This window comes from Amblyraja radiata, chromosome 4, assembly GCF_010909765.2.
Source record: "Amblyraja radiata isolate CabotCenter1 chromosome 4, sAmbRad1.1.pri, whole genome shotgun sequence".
Taxonomy (NCBI): Eukaryota; Metazoa; Chordata; class Chondrichthyes; order Rajiformes; family Rajidae; genus Amblyraja; species Amblyraja radiata.
In genome coordinates, this window is record NC_045959.1 from 58814571 (window position 1) to 58840526 (window position 25956).

Genomic DNA, 25956 nt, shown 5'->3' on the forward strand with positions numbered 1-25956 from the left:
CCATCAACTTCAGGGCACATCTTCCACCTCAGCATCATTTTCCTGCACTATCGTGCTGACCCTATATCCCTCGATTCCCTTAACTGCCAGGAATCTATCAATTCCAGGGAGAGAGAGAGAGAGAGAGAGAGAGAGAGAGAGAGAGAGAAAATTCCTGACCAACCATCTACCTCATTGTAGATCTTCGAACTCTCTTTAATCTGACTTTGATGGGCTTTATCTTGCACTAAACATTATGCCTTTTATCCTGTACCGTCACCTGTGCTTGAATGTAATCACATATAGTCTTTCCACTGACTGGATAGTACGCACTCAGTTCACATGACGATAATAAACAAAACAAAACTATTCCAGTTTTAAATTAACACAATGATCAAGGTATCGCAGCTTGGGCTAGTACCCCATCTTGTTTCCTAAAGTTAATGGTCAGCTCCTTTGTCTTGCTGACATTGAGGGAGAGGTTGCTGTCTTGACAGCACATTACTAAGCTTTCTATCTCCTATATTCGTCTCGTCATTATTTGAGATCCAGTTCACAAGGGTGTGCTATCTGTAAACTTGTAGATGGAGGTAGAGCAGAATCATGTGTGTCTAGGGAGTATGGTAAGGAGCTGGGAACGCAGCCTTGGAGGCTGGTTTTGTTACCTATGCTTGCCGATTGAGGTCTATGGGTCATAAAGTTAAGAATCCAGTGGCAGAGGGGAGCGCTGACTCCCAAGGTCCAGGAGTTAGAATGGGATTATGGCATTGAAGGTGGAGCAAAAGTCAATAAATTGGACTCTGATGTAGATGTCCCTATTGCCCAGATAGTCCAGGGATGAGTGTAGGGCCAGGGAGATGTCATCTGCTATGGACATGTTGCGTCAGTAGATGAACAAGAGGATAAAGGCTGCCAAGATGATGTATATTGGGAAGTCAAGGGTTGGACATTTCAGTAAATGGTAGGGCACCAAAGACTGATGATGAACTGAGATCTTGAGGTTCACACCTATCAAATTCTCTGAAACAGCCACGTGTGGACAAGATGGAGAAGGCGGCAAGAGGCAGCTTGATTTAGGCCTTCAGAGGTCAGCACGATGGAACAGAGGCATCATGAAAACCTCTCTGTGTGCACCAGCCTAGTCATTTCAAGGGAGGGAGACAACATGGGTCTGATACCTTTGCTCATAACGTTGACTGCAGCACTCCAGTACTGTCACCTCCCAGATACAGACCTCAGCTTCCCTGCCCCCCTTAATGTCTTAAGATACTAACTAACCTGCGTACTGTGTTGCTCTCCACTCCCCCTCTGAAAGACAGACCCCGGGAGTCTCAATCCTATCCCACTACCTCAACTCTTCACAAGTGCAGATGTCAACTCTTATCCCCAGGATCTGCCCCATCTCATCCATCCCCGAGCCCTCCTACGGAGAGATGGCTGGAGGGAAGAAATGACCCAGTATCATGGCCTGGCACTGTGGCAAGTGGGGAGAGGGAAAACAGGTTTCAGATTCAGCCATACTGAATGGAAACTCCTTTCAGCTCCACTTTTAATTTAATCTGGTCTAGTGGTAATGTCCTCATCAGCAAACTGCAGTATCAACCTAAACAAATTCGAGGCAAGGTGCTGGTATCAGCTGCAGTCACGGTGTCCAGAAGGCAAAGGCAAGTTAATGTTTGTGGTCTGCACGTGGTGTTCTTTGGAAATATACAGAATTCAAATGGAAGTAAGAATCTAATGAAAGACACCATAGCACAAGGAAACCAGAGAGCTGTCTAAACCAACCAACACAAGGGCCCAGTGGTTCTCCAGGAGCAAGTACCTGCTGTTTTCCCGACAACCCGTAGCGCCCAATGATTTTCCGCATCTCCTCCTTCTCTTTGATTTCCGGGTAACACTTCATCATGTAATCCAGTGGGGAGAGGTCCAGGTCCAACTGATCTTGCAAGTGCTAGGAGATGGAGAGACACTGTTAGATCAACATTTCAAAGAGAAACATGTGCATTGATAGGGAAGGGTTAGAGGGGTATGGGTCAAACATGGGCAGGTGGGACCAGCATAGATTGCGCATCTTGGCTGGAATTGACAAGTAGGGTCGAAGGGCCTGTTTCTGTACTATATGACTGACTCTAAACATCCTCAAATCAAAACATTGATCAAGCCTGCTCTACAAATCAATGCAACCATGACACTATCTCAGTACTATACTCCCTCTCTTCCTGACCCCGTGACTCACTCTACACTTACAAATCAATGCCTTTTCAGTATATTCATGAATGTGCGTTCTATAGTAGGCTGCAGTGGAGATTTCCACAGGATCTGAGCCCGCTGTCGTTAATTCTCAAAGAGTCAACTGAAGCAGAAACTAGCTTATGTTTCAGGTGGAAGACCTTTCAGCAGAACCAAGCTTCCCTGTGCACAGCTGCTGTTTGAGTGGCAGAGTTCTTCCAGCACTTCTGATTTTGTTTCCGAGTCCACAATCTGTTCTCCATTATTGGAGACACTTTCCAGCCCAGTCAAAATGGTCTCACCTACACTTTGGTTGTGATGCCTAGTTCGCGACAGTCCTTGTATCCCACCCTCAGCGAGCAGCTCGTCTCCTCCCCCACTAGCTTGGTCCCATATGTCTCGGGGGAAGGTTAAATGTGCTTTCACAAGGAAACTCTCAACAAAGCAGCTGGCCAAGGATGGGTTCTTACGCAATATGTCAATCAACTGGTCTGTCTTCATCGTCCTCTGCACTCTCTAGCTTCAGTCTGTTCTCATCATTCCAGCCCAAGAAAACCATGACAAAATGCTCTGAAAGACTGGTAATGGTCCACATTTGTGCCAATTGTCCAGATAATCTGGACCCTTTCAATTATATGATTATGTGACCAAATACAGCCCCAACTCGATGTTCAGGGTCACTGATAATACCACTGCTGTTGGCCGGTCCACCTGATCACACCCCCCCCACATCTCCCTCCCTTGTGCATTGATTGGTCCAAGCACGGTTGAGATCAAGAGACACACCAGCCCTGCCGGTGAGTGTGGACACAGAACATCTGCCACATTTCAGTGCCCGTACCACACACTGCCAGCTTCTGTCAAGCACAAGCCCAGAGGATTGCAAATGGAAGTTGTTGCCACTCGTCAGATGAAGCCCTCACTGTGGACCTCCAGCAGTAGGAGGAAATACAGAACCTCGTGTGGAAAGCAGCTTTTCCCCCACTGTCTCCCGCCCATTTGATCAATGGATGATGTGATCTCCAGTAACCAATACAACAACCACCAACGAGTCATTTCACAAAGATGATTCTTCACGTCCCAAGAATCTATCGTCAGACACACCTGGGTTAACACATTGTAAATTACAATTTCAGGAGTGGCATTTAACATTCATGGTTGTTTAGTTAATGGGTGTTACGATGGAATTGGTTAAAATTGGAAAAATAACGTGTACAATTATCTGTTACTCAATAGGTTAAAAGTTTGATAACAATTTCACAATTCAGTCACCCCCTGAATCCTGGCCAGGATTCCAACCCTTCCTGCATGAATGACTTGACAAATCAAAACTCACAAGATGATTCCTGATCTGCGTTTATTATTCCAGGAACTGAAAAGACTCGAGCACTTCTCCAAGGAAGGGAAGCATAGATGACAAATTGCCTGGGACTTCTTGATGACTAACATGGCTGGATTGCATTGATGGGAGTGTATGTAAAGAGGCTTCAACAGGGTGTGGATAAAATTAGTGCATGGGTGAGAACAGGTCAGAAGGCATGTGTGAGGAAGTGCGTAAAACAGGGAAATTTAATGACCTAAGAAACTGGGCAATATTTAATGTTCAAACTAGTTAGGCCGCATTTGGAGTATTGTGTGCATTTCTGGTTGCCCCATAACAGGGAGGATGTAGATGCTTTGGAGAGGGTGCAGAAAAGGCTTACTAGAATGATGCCTGGATTAGAAGGCTAGCTATAAAGAGAGGTTGGACAGACTTGGAATGTTTTCTCTCGAGTGTTGGAGGTTAAGGAGTGACCCAACAGAAGTACATAAAATAGTGAGGGGCATAGATAGATAGGGTAGACAGTCAGAACCTTCTCCCACGGAGTTAAAATGTCAATAACTAGAGGGCAGAGCTTAAAGATCAGAGGGGAAAGTTTCAAGGAGTTGTGTGGGGCAAGTTTGTTTTTTAAACAGTGGCAGGTGCCTGGAACACGCTGTAAGAGGTGTTGGAAGTAGATACGATAGTGGCATTTATGTGGCTTTTAGACAGGCACATGGATATGAAGGGACAAATCATGTGCAGAGATTAGTTTAACTTGGCATCATGTTCAGCACAGCCTGTCCCTGTGCCGTACTTTTCCATGTTCAAAGTAATCCAGGTGCCCTTGCACAAGGCACTAAAAATTAATACACAGGTGCAGCAAAAAGATAGGGAGGCAAGTGTTATGTTGGCCTCCACAACAATAGGATTTGAGAGCAGCTATAAAACGGCTTACTGCAATTGCATTGGTTCGCGGTGCAACTGCATGTGGAGCAGAAAGCACATTTTGGTCTCACCTAATAAAAGGATCTACCTGCCATGGAGTGAAAGCAAGAGATTTACCAGACTGGCTCTAGGGGTGCTTCTTCAATATATTCTGGGATGAAGGGGACCCTCATTGAAACTTACCAAATAGTGATAGGCCTGGATTGAGTAGATGTGGAGGGGATGTTTCCACTAGTGGGAGAATCTAGGACCAGAGGCCATAGCCTCAGAATAAAAAGGTATACCTTTAGAAAGGAGATGAGGAGGAATTTCTTTAGTCCGAGGGTGGTGAATCTGTGGAATTCATTGCCACTGAAGACTGTGGAGACCTTCAATAGATATTTTTAAGGCAGAAATTGATATATTCTTAATTAGTACGGGTATTAGGTTATGGGGAGAAGGCAGGAGAGTGGGGTTGGGAGTGAAAAATAGATCAGCCATGACTGAATGGGCGGAATGGCCCAATCCTGCTCCTATCACTTATGAACTTGTTTTCTACCAATACCCAAGAGACCCAAATGAATTTCACTGTACCTGGTACACGCGACAATTAAGAAACTATTGAACTGAGATAAATAGATTTCTGTTTGTCATAGAATTAATTAAAATGGAGCCCAGATCGATCAGCAATGGTCATTTTGAATACCAGCACTAGCTTGAAGGGCTGTAGTCTCCTCCCAATTCATATCCTGGTGACAAACCTAATGTTTCTATCCCCTCAATGTTTATAGAACAATTTACACGATTAATATTAATTGGGATTGCAAAGGGTAAAAAAAACGAAATACTTCAGTGCATTCAAGAGAACTTTGAAAGCTGTCGGAAACCACCCCAAAGAAGGGACATTATTAGACATAGTTTACAGAATTAAGCAAGAAAATTTGGAGTATTGTGTTCAGGTTTTGTCACTCTACTATAGGAAGGATAGCTTTCAGATGGAAAGAGTGCAGGAATGTGGACGAGGCCAGGATGCAAGTGCCTGAAGGACAGGGAAAGGTCAAATTATGCAATAATTAGGACTGGATTCGCAGTAATCCTCAAGGAGTAACATGAACTAACAGTGGATCGAGAGAAATTCAAGACCCACGGCACAGTTATATGCAAGATCTCGCAGCAAAGTTAAGAAATACTTCCACAAACAGCAATAGATCCCACGTCAATTGTCAACATTTAAATTGATTGTTCTTAAGAGATATGGCACATATCAGGCCAGAAATCACCCCAAAATGTGGTTGCTCGTTCCTTTACACATAACGGTTACATTCATTGCCCATCTTGTTCCAGGGAAGTAGAGAACATACGAGAAAGGTGGCGAGTGAAAGTTACCTGATGGTATCGCCCAATTTTGACGTGCGAATGTTTTCGGATCATCCCATCACAAGGCAAGAGCTACAGGAAGAGGGCATAAAATAGTCAATAACTAAAGTCAGGATTACACGAGGCACAAGTTCGCTCAACATTATCACATGACAAGGTCTCAACCAGTCTAAATGCAGGTGTAAAGTTTAGAGACACAGGTCAGCAGATGCTGGATTGTGAGCACAAAGTGCTGGTGTAACTCGGCAGATCAGGCAGCATCTGTGAACTTTTGTCTGAAGGGTCTACAACACCGTCTGTCATTTCCCTCCACTGATGCTGCCTGACCAGAAAAGTTTAATGTACATGTCTGGTGACAAGGACAGCCATAGTTGTTGCCTCTCCTGAACTGCAAGCTGCGACTAGACTTTTATCCATCACAAGCTCCGGGCCCATTTCTAGGGCATCAAGGGTCAGTTTCAGCAGGTAACAGGACATCCGCTCAAATCAGCTAATCACTGAGCTATAGGTTCAATTCCCACCTGATCTTTAGCACCATAAAGGGTTGAAGCCTCTTCAATTGGTCTCGACATCCCAAGAATGGAAATATGAAAAAAGTGGCGCCAGTTGCTCTGCAGTGACTCACTCCACATAGACAAGCAAGCTTCACAGAGCTTCGTGGCCAATACAATTATTTCACAAACTATTGTGAATCTTGTAGCATCAGATTCAGATTCAATCTTTATTGTCATTGTGCAGTGTACAGTACAGAGACAACGAAATGCAGTTAGCATCTCCCCAAAAGAGCAAACATAGAATAATGAGCAATAAATATATATACGTACATACAGTAGTAGTAGTAGTGCAATTTTTCTGGGGGAAGGAGTGTCCGGGGTGGGGGGGGGGGGGGGGACTCAAAGAACCACAACGTGGATGTTGGGCAAGGTTAGACTTTCTCTGCTAACCATCTCTATCAATTCCTAGGATGAAGAGATGGTCAATAGACAATAGGTGCAGGAGTAGGCCATTCGGCCCTTTGAGCCAGCACCGCCATTCAATGTAATCATGGCTGATCATCCCCAATCAGTACCCAGTTCCTGCCTTCTCCCCATATCCCCTGCCTCCGCTATCTTTAAGAGACCTATCTAGCTCTTAGGTGGCCCTAAATGCACCAGAACAGTTTCGAAGAAACAACTTCAGGCATTGACTTAGTTTAGTTTAGAGATACAGGGCGGAAACAGGCTCTTTAGCCCACCGAGTCCGCATCGACCAGCGAACGCCACACATTAACACCGTCTTACACACACTTGGGACAATTTACACTTATAACAAGCCAATAAGCCTCCAATCCTGTACGTCTTTGGAGCGTGAGAGGAAACTGAAGATCTCGGAGAAAACCCACGCGGTCACGGTAAGTACTCGGGTCTCCGGTGCTGCAGGAAAGCAGCTTTACCACTGCACCACCGCTAACTTAAGGCTTCTTGAAAAGCAACTCTAGGTATTAACTTAACCCTCATTTAGACTTTTAGGACGGATGAAGATACATTTCTTCACCCAGGGTTTGTAAATCTTTGGAACTCTTTAATGCACTGCTCAACGCCACTCACTGCACAGAACCATGAGGATCGTGGAGCGTTATTCAAGATAGAAGTTATCCAATATTTATAGAATTCCATTAATGTCCACAAACCTAAGGAACGGGTACAGGGCAAGACCGAGTCAGGTCAAGGTAGATCTGCCATGATCCAAGTGAATAGTGTAGTTCAAAGGACCACTAACCAACTACTCTTTCATCTCATGGAATCAGGCAAGCACGGACCTCCCATTTACAAACAGCTGATTGGGGACTGGGACTGGAAGCCTCAACTTTCTGATTCAGTGGAGAAAGAGCTACCTACAGCCATGGCTGTCTCGATCCCCAGTGCCAACAACTTCATGGAGCCTGGTCTCAAACAGTCACTGAAATGAGGAGCCAGAGATCACATGGGGTTCCCGCACTGTGGGGAGAAAAAAAAACAGACTAAGCAGAGAGATAGCTCACACTTTGACCAGCATTACACTTTGATCCACACCACACAAGATGGACTACCTGTCATCGGCATTGTATGGAATGGAAGATGGGTGGGCAGCGGGGGGAGCCAGCATCACAGGCCACACCAATCTCTAACGCAGAGCTAAGCCAGTTACCACGAGGAACTGATTCTTTTTAAGCAGAGTGTCAAATACTCCCTTGCCCACATGGATTTAACAGGGAAGTATTTACTTCAAAGAGCATTTGGTGCTCCCCTGCTTATGAGAAAAATTTAAGATCCATCCAAGTTCACTGTTTACTGGATCAGTGGTTGCACGATATGTTAATACACAAGTTGCTGTCTATACTCTGATTAATATATCAACTAGCTCACAACAGAAAGCACCCGCGATCTAAAGCTTCAGAAACCAAAGTTTAGATATTTTTATAGCTTCTTTCAACCCGCTATGCTAATGCTGGAGTTTCTAGTTAGGTTCAATGTCCCAATGGAAACTCATGGTCCTCGTTTTACCAGTCCTGGAGCACTTGGTCCGGGGAGACCTGGCCAGTACCAGACTCAGACAAGACCGCTACACGATGGAACACAGACCCCCAGAAGCCGAGGAGATTGACTCGCCACGGCTCATCCTCGGCTAGAGTGGTAGCCCAGGGAGACTAAAGGCACTGCCTCAAATTAAGTTAAAATGAAGGTAAAACAGCACAGGAGCAGGCCCTTCAGCCAACATGTGTGCAATAACCGTGATTTCAATTTAAGCTCATCCCATGTTGTTGGTATGCCTCTGTTCTCTGCTTGTTCATGTGCCTATCTCCCTATACATGAATGAGTTGGTTTGGATCAAGCAACTGCACTAGGGTCTGCACCTTAATAGACAACTTAAACCGTGCACAGGAAAGTCGCTCCTCTTCCAAGCAGCAAGTGGTTTGTCCTTACTAAATACCAAAGGTCAAAAGTGATATACACCTATATGTGCTGTTCTATATGTGCTGTTCTGAGCCATAACCAAAGTTTTTTTAATTAGAAAATTGCTGTTAGGAAAAGATTTTTGAATAATAGATAATTTGACATTAGCAGGAATTTAAGTAACTTTGAAGGTGATTACCGGGATTACCCTCGAAACCCCCAGGGCATGACGACTGGATCCTAGGGGATAATGTATGGGTGTGAGTTGGGAATTGGTTGACGAACGGAAAACTGGAGAACAAACAGGTTATTTTGAAGCACTCGGCTATAACGATAATGAATGTATTGGTGGTTTTCTTCCCAAATTCTACAGATTCTAGGACAGAAGGAAGTAACAACTCCGGTATTTATGAGCCAGGAACTATAGATCAATGAAACCTGACACTAGTAGTCAGGGAAATGCTAGAATCTGTTACCAGAGAAGTGGTAAAAGGACATTTAGTATATACTAATAGGACTAAGCAAATCAAGATTGATTAGTGAAAGTGCGGTACTAGTGACTGGCGCTGGGGACACACCGATTCACAACTTACATCAATGACTTGGATGAGGGGATCAAATGTGACTCATTTCCAGATTTACTTAAGACACAAACCAAAGTGATCTTTAACAGTGGGGTTTAGGGCCAAGTGGAATCATACAGATTAAATGAATGTGTGAAGTTGTGGCTAATGTGCAAAATTCGAGAACTGCACAGTCTTTTATCCAGGGTAGGGTAATCAAGAACCAGGGGACGTAGGTTTAATGTGAGTATGAAAATATTTAACAGGAATCTGAGAGGCAACGAGCTGCCAGAGGAGGTAGTTGAGACAGGTACAATAACATTTAAAAGACACTTGGATAGGTACATGGATAGGAAAGGTTCAGTGGGATCAAATGTGGGCAAATGGGACAAGTTAAGATGAGGCATCTTGGTCAGCATGGGCAAGTTGAGACAAAGGGCCCATTTCCACGTTGTACAAATCTATGACTGAGGTATTTTCTATGGAACACAGGATCATGAGAGTGCATGGATAAAGTAAATGTTCACAGCCTTTTTCCCCCAGGGTATAGGATTCTAAAACTAGAGAGCATAGGCTTTTCTGCCACAGAGGGCAGTGGAGACCAATTCACTGGATGTTTTTAATAGAGAGATAGATTTAGCTCTTCGGGCTAACAAAATCAAGAGATATGGGGGAAAAAAAGCAGGAACGGGTACTGTTTGGATGATCAGCCATGATCATATTGAATGGCGGTGCTGGCGCAAGGGCCGAATGGCCTACTCCTGCACATATTTCTATGTTAAGTTGAGAGGGGAGAGATTTAAGAAGGACCACATGGGTGACTTTTTTCACTCATAGTGTAGTCCATACCTGGAATCAGCTGCAAGAGGAAGCTACAGAAGTGAGATGCAATTACGACTTTAAAGAGACATTTAGACAGATACATGGGTAGGAAGGGTTTAGATGGCTATGGGTCAAATACAGACAAATGGGACTAGTCCAGTATGCCAGTATGGGCAGCATGGCCAAGGGTGCGTAGCTCTATGATTCTGTGGTCATGCACTGCAGAAAAAGACAAAGGACAGAAAACTTTAAATGAGAGATTGATAGATGTTGGGATTCAGAGACTAGAGTGTCTTTGGACATGCGTCAATGAAAGTTTAAACAACAATTCAACAGGCACAGGCATCGGGCAGCACAGCGGCAGTTACTGCCTTACAGCACCAGGGACCCCGACTACGAGTGCTGTCTATACGTAGTTTGTACATTCTCCGTGAGCACATGCGTTTTCTCAGGGTGTTCCAGTATCGCCCCACACTCCAAAGACGTACAGGTTAATGGCTTTGGTAAAATTATAATTTGTCCCTAGTGTGTCGAATGGTGCTAGTGCACAGGGTGATCGCTGGTTGGCAGGGATTCGTTGGGCGAAGGGTCTGTTTGTGCACTGTATTTCTAAACTAAACTAAAGGCACTTAAAAACAACAGAATCGGAGTACAAGAAGAGACAAGCCTTGCTCTAATTATAGCGCCTGAATATTGAGTAAAGGTCCTGTCTCCTGATGCAAGAAATGATACACATACTGGCAACAGAGCACTGTGAAGCATTAAGGTGGGGTTCTGGGATGGGAGTTTCTGCTATGGAGCAACTTATTAGACCAGGATTGTACTTGGTCTTTTGATGAAGGGGGAGATTTTATTGAGACATACAAATTTCTAAGGCATTCGATAAGTTAAATGTGGAGTTGATATTTCCCCAACATAGAACAAGTGTTACCGATTCAAAATAAAGAGCTTGGTTGTTTGGATGCAGATGAGAAATTTCTTCAGCCAGATGGTACGGGTCTCAGAACTTCAGTCCCTAGGTACGCCACGACCCCGAGTCATACTTACATCACCTGCCAGCAGCTTAAGTAGAGTAGACTTCCCGGCTCCGTTGGGCCCAACAAGGGCTACACGGGTATCTAAGTCTATACCAAACTCCAGGTTCATGTAGATCAAGGGCTGAAAGAGAATTAAACACCAATCAGCACCGATTTGTGCCAACATAAAACTTCCACCCAGTTCTTGTCGATCCTAAATCTGTCTTAATCTCAGTGATAATTCCACCACACTTTTGTTGGTGGAATTCCCACACTATCCACTCCAAGCAGTTAATGCCACCAGATGCTGGAGTTCACTCCCTAGTGGATATGCATTCTGGACAAGGCATTCCTCTGGTACAAGGATCTGCTCAGAATACTAATAGAAATGGTGTTGAGACTTCACCAAAACACAAGTGCCCAAAGCCATTAGTAGCTTGCCAGGAGAGTCAGTCAGACAGCATGGAAACAGGCCCATGTCAACTTTGATGTCTATCTAAGATAGTCCCATTTTCCCACAATTTCATCTTGAACTACGCTGTGATGTTCTCCATCAAAAATACAACTGCCCTTCCTCTATTCACCGCCGGTATCTCATCAGGGCACCTGCACCTGCCTCATATTATCCCCCCCCATAGATTCAAGATTCAAGAGAGATTATTGTCATGTGTCCCTGATAGGACAATGAAATTCTTGCTTTGCTTCAGCACAACAGAACATAGTAGGCATTGACGACAAAACAGATCAGTGTGTCCATATACCATTATATAAATATATACACACATGAATAAATAAACTGATAAAGTGCTAATAACAGATAATGGGCTATTAATGTTCAGAGTTTTGTCCGAGCCAAGTTTAATAGTCTGATGACTATGGGGAAGTAGCTATTCCTGAACTTGGTCGTTGCAGTCTTCAGGCTCCTGTACCTTCTACCTGAAGGTAGCAGGGAGATGAGTGTGTGGCCAGAATGGTGTGGGTCCTTGATGATGCTGCCAGCCTTTTTGAGGCAGCGACTGCGATAGATCCCCTTGATGGAAGGGAGGTCAGAGCCGATGATGGACTGGGCGGTGTTTACTACTTTTTGTAGTCTTTTCCTCTCCAGGGCGCTCAAGTTGCCAAACCAAGCCACGATGCAACCGGTCAGCATGCTCTCTACTGTGCACCTGTAGAAGTTAGAGAGTCATCCTTGACAAACCGACTCTTCGTAATCTTCTCAGGAAGTAGAGGCGCTGATGTGCTTTCTTAATAATTGCATCAGTGTTCTCGGACCAGGAAAGATCTTCAGTTGTGCACGCCCAGGAATTTGAAGCTCTTGACCCTTTCAACCATCGACCTATTGATATAAATGGGACTGTGGGTCCCCATCCTACCCCACAAGTCCACAATCAGTTGCTTGGTTTTGCTGGTGTTGAGGGCCAGGTTATTGTGCTGGCACCATATTGACAGTCGCTCGATCTCTCTTCTATACTCCGACTCATCCCCATCAGTGATACGTCCCACAACAGTGGTGTCGTCAGCGAACTTGATGATGAAGTTCGAACTATGACCGACTACGCAGTCATGAGTATAGAGTGAGTACAGCAGGGGGCTGAGCACGCAGCCTTGAGGTGCTCCCGTGCTGATTGTTATCGAGTCGGACACATTTACACCAATACGAATAGACTGTGGTCTATGAATGACGAAGTCGAGGATCCAATTGCAGAGCAATGCGCAGAAACCCAGTTCTGCGAGTTTGGTAACCAGCTTGGAGGGGATGATTGTATTAAATGCTGAGCTGTAATCAATGAATAAGAGCCTGACATATGAGTTTTTGTTGTCCAAGTGGTCCAGAGCGGAGTGGAGGGCCAGCGAGATCGCATCCAACGTTGATCTGTTGTGGCGGTAAGCGAACTGCAGTGGGTCCACGTTTTTGTCGAGCTAGGAGTTGATTTGCGCCATGATCAACCTCTCAAAGCACTTCATCACCGCAGGCGTTAGTGCCACTGGTCGATAGTCATTGAGGCACGTCACCTTACTCTTCTTGGCCACTGGTATAATTGATGCCCTTTTAAAGCAGGTGGGAACCTCAGACCTCAGAAGTTGAAAATGTCCGTAAAAGCTCCAGCCAGTTGGTCTGCACAGGTTTTTAGAACGCGACCAGGTATACCATCAGGTCCAGGTGCTTTTCAAGGGTTCACCCCTCTGAAGGATTTCCTGACATCGGCCTCTGTGACTGAGGTTGAAATATCATCACCACGAATGGGGGCTCGGGAAGGCACATCGGTGTTCTCCCCATCAAAGCGTGCATAAAACGCATTGAGCTAATCAGGGAGTGATGTTTCACTGACATTTGAGCTGCCTACTGGTTTCGCCTTGTAGGAGGTGATTGCATTCAGGCCCCGCCACAGCTGCCGAACATCTGTCTCATCCTCCAGTTTGGAGCAGAAGGTCGTATCTGGACTTCTTGTAGACCACTGTATCATCAGACATGAATGCCCGATGTCTGGTCTTCAGAAGAGTGCGGATCTCAAAGTTTATCCAAGGTTTCTGATTGGGAAACACTTGGAAGGTTTTTGTGGGGATGCAGTTCTCCACACATTTCTTAATGAAGTCTGTAACGACTGTGGCGTATTCGTTCAATTCCATTGCCGAGTCCTTGAACATTGCCCAGTCTACAGACTCCAAACAGTCCTGGAGTTGTTCCTCTGCCCCCCCCCCCCCCCTCCCCCCGACCAGCTCTGTACTGTCCTCACCTCTGGGGGTGCGCTCTTTAATTGCTGCCTGTAGGCAGGAAGAAGCAGCACCGCGGTATGGTCGGATTTACTGAAGTGAGGGCGAGGGATAGAGTGATAGGCATTCTTGATGGTGGTGTAGCAGTGGTCGAGGGTGTTAGGTCCTCTGGTGCAGCAGGAGACATGTTGGTGGAAGTTAGGGAGTGATTTCTTTAGGTTTGCCTTATTGAAGTCCCCAGCAATGGTGGTAAATGCCTCGGGGTAAGACGTCTGGTGTTTGTTGACCATGGCGTGCAGCTCCTCCAGTGCCAGACGGACGTCAGCCTGGGGTGGGATGTAGACCGCGGTCAGGATGATGGAGGTGAATTCCCTCGGAAGGTAGAAGGGACGGCACTTCACCACCAGATGTTCGAGGTGTGGAGAGCAGGAGTTGGACAGGACTGCCACGTCTGAGCACCAGACGCCCCCTGCTCTCCCTTTCCCAGATAATAATTTAATAATTTGTTTATAGGGACAGTGCATATTAATGAACATTTGCATGTAAATATGCGAGATTGTAGCCAATCAGTAGCTAATTTCCGTCTCTAGTCCCAGGCAAAGGTAGGTGAAGTGTCTTGCCCAAGGACACAACGACAGTACACACTCCAAGCAGGATTCGAACCGGCCACCTTCAGGTTGCCAGCCGAACACTTAGCCCATTGTGCCATCTGTCGCCAGATGCCAGTGTACGGTCCATACGGTGGATGGAGAACCCTTCAGGCTGGACCGCTGAGTCTGGGGAGCTGGGGATGAGCCATGTCTCTGTGAAACAGAACACAGAGCATTCCCTCAGCTCCCTTTGATAAAGCAGCCTTGCCCTTAAGTCCTCCACTTTATTTTCAAGGGACTGTACACTGGCCAGTAGAATAGTAGGGAGAGGGGGCCGAAGTCCCCTGTGCTTCATTCTGACCTGAAGTCTTGCCCGTCAGCCACGTTTCCGGACACAATGGAGGCTTCCCCTTTGCTTCCAGGTAGTATGCTTGCTGTACCTGCTGTTTCTGCGAACCTGCGCTGGAACGGGGATTCCTTTACAGACAGCAGCTCCAGCTCCATAACGAACGGGGGTTCCCTCAAAGTCAGTAGCTCCAGCTCTGTTGTTCCTGGAGGATCCAGCCGGTCGGCTCTGGAGGTCATCCCGGGATTTCCAGGTACAGTACCTGCGTTCCTCCGTCGAGTCGGGTGATTTCCAGCCAGCATGGGAAAGTTTAAAGTCCGGGGCTCCCGCAGCTGCGGGAGATCGCAAAATTACAAGAGCCTTGAGGTGCTCAAGCAGCTTGTCTGAAACGGCACCGATTTCTGCCATTTTCCTAATCCAGGTGAGTTGTTGGAAGTTGTATTTAAGCCTTTTGTGTTCTGGTGCTCCGCAAAAGTCGCCGCAGGCAGGCGCCATCTTTGGTACAGGGCCATGTCAGGATCTCGGTCCAATGTGTCGGAAGGAATTGCAGATGCTGATTTATACCTAAGATAGACACAAAATGCTGGAGTAACTCAGTGGGTCAGGCAGCATCTCTGGAGAAAAAGAATGGGTGACGTCTTGGGTCGAGACCCCTCGTCACCATTTCAGAGGTACTGCGCGACCCGCTGAGTTTCTCCAGCATTTGGTGTCTATTCCCAGTCCCATGTATTCACCCAGGACCTGGTGTTCGTATTGAAACAAATGCAATTTAATCCAACGGTTTTTCCTCATTGCCAGCTGTGCTCCTGCCCATCTTATCCACTGAACATGCTGTTGTTGACTTCTGTATCAACCTTCAGCCTCTTACTAATGCTATGTATCCCATTCCCCCTGCCCATCAAGTTAAATCCTTCCTAGCGGGACTAGCATTGACAACCTGGCAGTTGATGTAGTAGAACAGAATCTACCATGTTCCACATGCCCACTTGCAGAAACAGACTCCTTCATAAACTATCGCAGTGTAGTCAGTTAGAATTACCCAAAACATAGACAGTGAATTAAGCAATGAGCTGTGAGAAACATCATACTTGCATCATGCTCACAAGGTCACCCATATACTTACCCCATCGTTGGTGTACTTGAAGCTCACATTCTGCACCATAATAACAGGAGGTGGAATCTTCCCGCACGAGGGGAAACAGAAAGACAATGTCTGCGGGATGATAACAACAGAATTACAACCATAGAAACTGGAAACAAAAACTCTGCCACATTCTTTCTGGCCCTGATCAAAAAAGGTGAGAGACAACATTTGCAAAAAAAGTTTGTCCAAGCATCGGCTCCTTGCCTGTGTTCACCTAATACTTGGTAGACACAAAATGCTGGAATAACTCAGCGGTACAGTCAGCATCTCTGGAGAGACCCTTCTTCAGACTGAAATTTCAGTTTTGGGTCAAGACCCTTCTTCACCATTTCAGAGATACTGCGTGACCCGCTGAGTTACTCCAGCATTTTGTGCCTATTCCCAGTCCCATGCACAGAAACTTCAGTCTGAAGAAGGGTCTCGACCCGAAACGTCACCCATTCCTTCTCTCCAGAGATGTTGGCTGTCCCCGCTGAGTTACTCCAGCATTTTGTGTCTACCTTCGATTTAATCTGCAGTTCTTTCCTGCACATTTTCACCTAATACTTGCCAGGCTTTGTCCTGCCCCTCCTCTCTTCCAGCTTTCTTCCCCCCTAATCAGTCTGAAGAAGGGTCCTGACCCAAAACGTCACTTATCCATGTTCTCCACAGATGATGCCTGACCTGCTGAGTTGCTCCAGCACTGTCTTTTTTTTTTTTTAGTAAACCAGCTTCTGAAGTTCCTGGTTTCTATACCTTCAGTATTTTTCCCACTCTGCTAACATGGCAGGGGCAGAGCCACTGCAATCATTCAATGCACAAAATGGTGCACTGGAGGGTTTGAAGAATGCAACTGACAGTCTTGCTCATGCTTCAGTTGCAACACACTGCCTTCCATTGAAATATAAAGAAATATTCACGAGGACATAGTAACCTTGGTATGTATGTGGCTGTTTTAACTTGTTCCAAATCAGCCAGTCAAAAATTGACCCAACAGTTTTGGAGCCCATTTTGACTGTACAAGTACTTCTCATCTGCATAAGATTATGAGGGAAATAGATGGGGTGAATGCAGTCTTTTATCCAGAGTAGGGAATTAACAACCAGAGGACATAGGTTTAGGGTGAGACTCAGAGAGTGGTGAGTATATGGAACGAGCTGCCATAGGTAGTTGAGGCAGGTACTATAACAACATTTAAAAAGGTCCGTGGACGGGTACATGGATAGGAAATGTTTAGAGGCATATATGGACCATTACACAGTCAGGTGGGATTACTGTAAATGGAGTACATTGGTCAGCATGGACTCGTCGGGCCGAAAGGCCCGTTCCGTGCTGTATAACTGCACTTCGAAGTACAGCCAAGCATTGGTGGAATCTCAAACCTCAGCCTATATCCTGGGTTAGTAAGCAGGTGTTTAAGATGCAGCGGTGACAGCACATACAAAATATTTATAGGGTTCAACAGGGTGGATGCAGGGATGACATTTCATGCCTACTCTTGAACTAGAACAGTTTTCAAATAAGGGGTGGCTTATAGGACAAAGTGACAAATTTTCTTCCAAGGGTTGGGAACATTTGAATGTTCCAATCCAAGGAGGCTCAGCGTGCATTTAACATAAAGATTGATAGATTTCTGGATATCAGAAGAATAAAGGAATATGAGGCTAAGGCAGGAGAATAGGTAGAAAAATCACCATGACTTAGAGTACACGTCGAAACGGCTGAATGGCATGCTCCTACTTCTTCCTGACGTTTGTGGGACAAAAGTTAAACAAAGCTGGTTGCCAGAATGTATTGATTCATTATGGTCATGTGTACCAAGATACAGTGAACGATTTTGCCTGCTAACCAGTCAAATAATATTATTCAAGTACAAAAGCCCAGGGCTTTTCCCATTCATTGTGAAGGTCCTGCCCTGGTTTGACTTCCCAAAATACAACACTTCACACTTATCTGCATTAAACTCCATTAACCATTCCTCAGCCCACTTACCCAGCTGATCAAGATCTCATGGTAATTTACGATAACTATCTTCACTGTCTACAATACTACCTATTTTAATGTCATCTGTAAATTTACTAACTATGCCTCATACATTCCCATCCCATTTGTTGAGATAGATGACAAATAGCAATGGGCCCAGCACCGATCCCAGAGGCACACCACTAGTTGGGGCCTCCTGTCTGAAAAGTTTCCAACTCTTACCCTCTGCATTTTACCATCAAGCCAATAATGTATCCAATTAATAGCTCTTTCTGGACCACTTGGTTCTACATCTCATGCATGGCCTGGTCTTAACTTTGGCTAAAGAACTGCATTTGCGGAAAGATGATTGACGGCCAACAACTTTTTCAGAGTCACATGAATAATAATGCACAAAATTACAAAGATTCACAGCACCTGTACCTCCCGGAAACAAATTTCCCATAACTTGTGAATATATATTCCAGCCAGACAGAACAGTGAATAGAATTATGCAAGGTAGGATTCATTAGTGTAAATAACTTAAAGAAATTACACAATTGAGCAGAAACCCTCCTCACTGGGACCTGCAAGCATCGCCATCCTTTTATTTTCTTGAAATATTTTAACATTGATGCAATCAAAACTGGGGCTGGTTTTCTTGAGAATTCGATTTTACAGAACTATGATGGATCCACTTGCCTATAAACCTGTTACATAACTTGTGAGTTATGAACCTCTTCCATGAGATCACTGAAACCAACTCCCACACTCTGTTCTACCAGAGATCACTGACACTTCATGTGACTCCTCCCTGAGGATTCAATTCCTGTGCACAGTCACGTTGTCCATACATGTCTGACACACCTGGCGGGTGCAAGAATTTACTCAGCAAGTTTCATGCTGACTGAAACAAAACAATCTCCAATTATCTCAATGAATTCTGGAAGGTGGAACTTAATATTACAGGTGACCCATGTAACTTGATACTAAAAATACGTCAGAAGCCACGAGGCTTGGAGTCTCTGCACAAGCTGCACGGACCTTGTCACTGATTACTTTCTCAGTCAGCCCGGACGCAATCATCTTCTGTAGGGTTTTCTCTTTGCTCTGGGCCTGCCTTGCCAGCTTGGCACTGCCATGTCCAAATCGTGCAATGTAGTTCTGGAGGAAAACAAAAGTCAAAATGAAACCAACAGGTTAACAGGTAATAGCCCATCCAGACTTCATCTGGCTACTTTGAGAGTTGTAGATAGTTAAGTGTTTTCCCCCAGGGTGAAAATTTCAAGTAATAAGGGCCGTAGCTTTAGGGAGAGGGGGGGGAGGGGGGAAGAAAGAAAGAGGGAGGAGGAGGGTAAAAATGCGGTAGATACGTTTCTGATGGTTAAGCACCTCATGCCATGTCAGGTTGTTGATGCATATACTTTAATTTTAGGTGTTTGAAAGTAAGGCAGAACAGGAAAATATATTTAGGCTGATTTAAGTGTGATTTAGGACACAGCCTGGAAGCCTGGGTAATACGCCATCTGAATTAGCAATTGAAGCAGAGTTCACAGATTGAAGGCAAGAGGTAAAGAAATGCAGAGCTGGGTAATTACATAGAATTAAGTTAAATTCAACTTGGGCATTACCAGACGTGACCATGACATATGATGAAAGAATGGGTTGACTGGGCTTGTATTCACTGGAATTTAGAAGGATGAGAGGGTATCTTATAGAAACATTAAATTCTTAAAGGATTGGATAGGCTAGATGCAGGAAAAATGTTGCCAATGTTGGGGGAATCCAGAACCAGGGGTCACAGTTTAAGAATAAGGGGTAGGCCATTTAGGACTGAGATGAGGAAAAACATCTTTACCCAGAGAGTTGTGAATCTGTGGAATTCTCTGTCACAGAAGGCAGTGGAGGCTAATTCACTGGATGTTTTCAAGAAAGTTAAATTTAGCCTTTATGGCTAAAGGAATCAAGGGATATGGGGAAAAATCAGGAACCGGTTGCTGATTTTAGATAATCGGGCATGATCATATTGAATGGCGGTGCTGGCTCGAAGGACCAAATGGCCTACTCCTGTACCTATTTTTCTGTCTCTATGTAGAACATGGAATAGTACACCACAGGAACAGGCCCTTCGGTCCATGCAGTCCATTCCAACCATCAAAACTAATCCCATCTGCTGGCACATTATCCAAATCCATCCATTCCCTGTCTGTTCAGTAGGGAGCTAGTCAAAAGATCTACTGGTCCATGTAAATAATATTCACTGCCCTGCGCTCTAACACCTCCTCAAAAGATTCAATGTTTGTAAGACGTGACAAGGCTACATAACAATTCTCCCCCCGCAGTCGTTCCAGGTGCAACAGAGGTTCACCTGTATCTCCTCTAACCTAATCTACTGCATCCGCTGCTCTAGATGTCAGCTGATCTACATCGGTGAAACTAAGCGGAGGTTGGGCGATCGTTTCGCCGAACACCTCCGCTCGGTCCTCAAGAACCTACCTGACCTCCCGGTGGCTCAGCACTTCAACTCCCCCTCCCATTCCCCGTCCGACCTCTCTGTCCTGGGTCTCTCCATGGCCAGAGTGAGCAACACCGGAAATTGGAGGAACAGCACCTCATATTCCGCTTGGGGAGTCTGCATCCTGCGGGCATGAACATTGAATTCTCCCAATTTTGTTAGCCCTTGCTGTCTCCTCCCATCCCTCAAGCTCCTCCTCCTCCTTTTTCCTTCCTTCTCCCCGCCACCCCCTATCAGTCTGAAGAAGGGTTTCGGCCCGAAACGTTGCCTATTTCCTTCACTCCATAGATGCTGCTGCACCCGCTGAGTTTCTCCAGCTTTTTTGTGTACATAACAATTCCATGCTTTCCCAAATGCAAGCAAATCGTACCCCTAAGAATCTCCTATAATTTTCTACCACGAACCCAGGCATTATCTGGCTGCAATTTCCTGGTTTGTCTCCACTGCCCATCTTAAATAGAGGAACACCACTTGCTATGCGAGTGCATTTGGAGAATACAAAATTGTATGCTGAGACTTAGCAATTCTCTCTTGTCTCTCTCAATAACCTGGGATAATCACCAACTGTAGAGCAGTTCTGACCTACCATCTCCATCACTGGAGACCCTCAGGCTATCTTTAATTGGATTTTATATTGCACTAAAAGCTATTCCATTTATCCTGTATCAGTGCACTGTGGACAGCTTAACTTCAATCAAGCATCATCTTTTTTCCTCTGCTGGATAGCACGCAACAAAAGGTTTTCACAGTACATTGGTACACATGACAATATACTAAATTAAATTAGAGTATACACGATTACAATTAAGCCGTGCATCGGAGGACCACTGTAGCTAGTCACATCACCACCTGCAACATGGGAGGACCATGGCCGCACAGGAGGACCACAACTATATCAGGCCCTGGGACATTATCCACTCTAACGTCCTCGACCCCCAAACCACCTCCTCCTTGACATCAAGGTGTCCCAGAATATTAGCATACTCCTCGCTGATATCGCCATTCCCCATGTCCTGCTACTCAAGGCGAGGAATCACTGGACACTGCCACCTCTCCTGCCTGATACCTACTCACCTTCATGTGAGTGATTTGATCTTGTTCCCAATTAAATCGTTTCATCTGGTTCTCTTCCAGTTCCAGCCTGGTCTTCACATACTGGTCGTAGTTACCCTGAAACAAAGGTACACACACAGTGACTTAAGCATTTTCAAGCTTGACCTCAACTGCAACATTTCAGGGATACGGCTCACCACCGCTGTCATCTGTGGCTATGTGGAGAGCACTCTTGACTCAATCTGAAAATCAAGGGCTGCACACCATAGAGTCACTGTCATACAGCACAGAAACACGTGTGTAGCACGGAAAAAGGCCTTTTGGCCCACTTTGTTTATGTTGCCAACCATGTTGGCATATGGAGCTCGTCCCACTTGCTTGCAATTGGCCAATATCCCCCTATACCTTTCTTTTCTATATACCTATCCCAATAGTGGTAATTGTAGCAGCTTCTATAGCAAGGGTTCCCAACCTGAGGTAAATTTAGCCTACCCAGGGGGTAAATTTATTGATTCTGGATTTATACATATTTTCTTTTCATTGACTGACTGTGTTTGGTTCTGGTATACCGGTATCTGTTCATCATTAGCTGTTCATAAATAAGTGAAATAACGTTGTTATGTGCTATTAAAGTTGCCTCTCTCGCTTCCTCTGGCTGCTCATTCCAGATACGGACGACCCTCTTTGTGGAAAAAGTTGCCATTGAGGTCACCCCTAAATCTCTCCACTGATTATGTTTGAATGCATGTAGCATAAGGAACACAGTGGATGAGCTTGTAGCACAGTTGGGAATTGGCAAGTATGATGTTGTAGGCATTACGGAGACGTGGCTGCAAGAGGATCGGTGCTGGGAGCTGAATATTCACAGTTATATGTCCTATCGGAAAGACAGAAAGGTGGGCAGAGGGAGTGGGATGCTGTTGGTTAGGAATTAAATTCAGTCCTTAGCAAGAGATGACAAACCATCACAAGATGTACAGTGCCCTCCATAATGTTTGGGACAGACCCATCATTTATTTATTTGCCTCTGTACTCCACATTTTGAGATTTGTAATAGAAAAAAAAAAATCACATGTGGTTAAAGTGCACATTGTCAGATTTTAATAAAGGCCATTTTTATACATTTTGGTTTTTTCTATTATAAATTTCAAATTGTGGAGTAAAGGCAAATAAATAAATTATGGGTCTTCATCCCAAACATTATGGAGGGCACTGCAGTCATTGTGGATAGAGCTGAGAAATTATAAAGGGTAAAATTACTCCAATGGGAGATTTTTACAGGCCACCAAACAGTAGCCAGGGTATAGGATACAAGTTACATCAGGAGATAAAATTGGCCTGTAAAAAAGGCAATGCTACGGTGATCATGGGAGATTTCAATATGCAGGTAGACTGGGAAAATCAGGTTGGTACTGGACCTCAAGAAAGGAAATTTGTTGAGTGCCTCCGAGATGGATTCTTAGAGCAGCTTGTAGTGGAGTCTACCAGGGAAAAGGCAATTCTGGATTTAGTGTTATGTCAAGAACTGGATTTGATAAGGGAACTCAAGGTAAAGGAACCATTAGGAGGTAGTGACCACAACATAAGTTTTTTGGAACTTAAGAAAAGTCTGAAAAAGGGTCTCGACCCGAAACGTCTTCCATTCCTTCTCTCCAGAGATGCTGCCTGTCCCGATGAGTTACTCCAGCATTTTGTGTCTACCTTCGATTTAAACCAGCATTTGCAGTTCTTTCCTACACAAGTTTTAATCTGCAATTTGAGAGGGAGAAGGTGAAAAAGGATGTGTCGGTATTGCAGCTGAGCAAAGGGGACTACAGAGGCATGAGGGAGGAGCTGGCCAAAGTTGACTGGAATGGGACCCTAACAGGAGTGATGTTTGGACAGCAATGGCAGGTATTTTCGGGAATAACCCGGAAGATGCAGGATCTTTTCATTGCAAAGAGGAAGAAAGATTCTAGGGGGAGAAGGAGGAGACCATGGCTGTCAATGGAAGTCAAGGACAGTATAAAACGAAATGAGAAGGCGTATAACATAGCAAAGATCAGTTGTAAGCCAGAGGATTGGGAAGCTTTTAAAGAACGGAAGGCAACTAAAAAGGCAATACGAGGAGAAAAGATGAAACACAAAGGCAAGCTAGCCAATAATATAAAAGAGCAAGAGTTTCTTCAGCTATATAAAGAGTAAAAAACAGGTAAGAGTGGAAGTTGGTCTGCTGGAGAATGATGCAGGTGAAGTGACAATGGGGAATAAAGAAATGGCAGAGTTGAATATTTTTTTGTATCAGGCTTCACAGTGGAAGACACCAGCAACGTGCCTGAAATTCAAGAGAATCAGGGGATGGAGTTAGTGGAGTGGCTATTACTAGGGAGATGGTGTTTGGGAAGCTGAAAGTGGATAGGTCACCTGGACCAGATGGACTGCACCTTAGGGTTCTGAAAGAGGTGGCTTTAGAGATTGTGGAGGCATTGAGAGTGACAGGAGGGGGTCCCACATGATTGGAAAATTGCCAATATTGTCCCACTGCACAAGAAGGGAGCAAAGCAGAATAGTGGGAACTATAGGCCGGTTAGTCTGACTTCAGTGGTTGGTAAGATTTTAGAGACCATTATAAAGGATGAGGTTACGGAGTACTTAAAAGTTCACAATAAAATAGGCCAAAGTCAGCATGGCTTTGTGAAGGGGTGGTCTTGCTTGACAAATTTGCTGGAATTCTTTGAAGAAGTAACTAGCAGGACAGACAAAGGAGTGTCAGTAGATGTTGTTTACTTAGATTTTCAGAAAGTCTTTGATAAGGTGCCACACGCGAGGCTGCTTAGGAAGATGAGAGCCCACGGTATCAAAGGGCAGATACTAGCATGGATAGCAGGTTGGCTGGATGGCAGAAGCCAAAGAGTGGCAATAAAGGAGCTTTTTATGGTCAGCTGCCAGTGACTAGCGGAGTTCCACAGGGGTGGGTGATGGGGCCGCTACTCTTCACGTTGTATATGATTTGGACGAGGGGATTGAAGGCTTTGTGGCCAAGTTTATGGATGATATGAAAATAAGTGGAAGGGCAGTAGTGCAGAGAAAGCAGGCTCTGCAGAAGGACTTGGACAGGTTGGGAGAGTGGGCAAAGTGGCAGATCGAATATAGTGTAGCAAAGTGTGGAGTCATGCATTTTGGTAGTATGCATAAAGGCATAGACTATTTTCTATATGGGGAGAGAATGCAGAAATCGGAGGTACAAAGGGGCTTGGGAGTGCTGATGTAGGATTCCCACAAAGTTAATCTGCCCCAAGTCAAATCGGTAGTAAAGAAAGTAAACTCAATGTTTGAATTGAATGCCGTAGTAAACTCGATGGGCCGAATGGCCTAATTCTACTCCTATCACTTATAACCTTATTGGACATTCTCAGAGTGAATTAATGCCAAATTTGGAACCAATTTAGTGCAAGCTTCCTCAATTGAGGTGCCTCAATTAAACGTTGTCCTTAAAGATTTACCGTGTAATACTTGAGCTTTCGGTTATTCAGATGAATGATATTGTTGCAAACTCCATTCAGAAAATCCTGAGAATGAGATATCAGCACGAGAATCCTGGAAAACCTGAAGACAAAAACAGGCCAACAAAATTTCAGTGGATCCTTCCGCGTTAATAGTTTTCCAGAATGTTCCAAATGCGGAGCATTCACACCCACCCACCAGCAGGCTTCCCCATAAATTTGACCACAAGGACATAAGGAACGAGTTGGCCACTCAGTTCCTCAAGCCTCCCCTGTCGTGCAACACAACCATAGCTGTTCTGCCCCAAGGTTCAACTCTTCCTCTGCACCAGTTTCCCACACCTCCATTCCCTCACCATTCAAAATGTGAGGTACCACCAATGAACTAGCCTCGAAAAATCTTCCAATTGAGTTGATCCTACACTCTATGCATCTGCTTTCTTTGCAGGACATCAGGACATTGCTATTAGTCTGCCTCGAGTCCCTTTAGTTGTTCTCATGCCATGCCCCACATAATCGGGATTGTTACAAGTTCTTATAGCATTGCAAATTAGTTTAGTATAGAAATATAATGTGGAAACGGGCTCTTTGGCCCATTGACTTCACACCGACCATCAATCACCCATTGACACTAGTTCTGTTATCCCACTTTCACATCCACTCCCTACACACTTTTACAAAGGCCAATTAACCTACACTCCTGCAAGTCTTTGGGATGCGGGAGGAAACCGGAAGAGGAATAAGTCTCTACTGGGAGAGCGAGACTTATTCTAGATGCCTTCTTGCTTTTAGTACATCGGTAAAAGCCTCTGATGTTTGATTAGAATGTGCGAAATACACAATCTTTCCCTCTTTCTGGGTTACACAACCTTGGTCAGTCAGATGTGAAATCCCTGCAGTTACCAGCATGTCTTATCTGAATGGGAAATCTTAAACATCACAAAATCTGCTTCTACTACCGCAGTGGCACAGGCAACACACCCAGCACGTTGCAATAACGACACCAGGAAGGAACAATAGATTCGCAAGCAGAGGCAGCGATCAGCCA

General features: G+C 45.0%; 1 protein-coding gene across 2 annotated transcripts in view; it reads right to left on the bottom strand.

Moving 5' to 3' along the window:
• The window catches only part of LOC116972173 (ATP-binding cassette sub-family F member 2), a 60895-nt gene that overhangs the window by 9769 nt on the left and 25170 nt on the right, over positions 1 to 25956 (bottom strand). For both annotated transcript variants that reach the window (XM_033019567.1, XM_033019568.1), the window contains 7 exons: positions 24909 to 25011; positions 21448 to 21543; positions 18903 to 19022; positions 15897 to 15986; positions 11157 to 11267; positions 5822 to 5884; positions 1802 to 1930 (listed from right to left, as the gene is read on the bottom strand). In XM_033019567.1, the coding sequence (XP_032875458.1) occupies positions 1802 to 1930; positions 5822 to 5884; positions 11157 to 11267; positions 15897 to 15986; positions 18903 to 19022; positions 21448 to 21543; positions 24909 to 25011 (712 nt within the window). The remainder of the gene's footprint in view (positions 1 to 1801; positions 1931 to 5821; positions 5885 to 11156; positions 11268 to 15896; positions 15987 to 18902; positions 19023 to 21447; positions 21544 to 24908; positions 25012 to 25956) is intronic.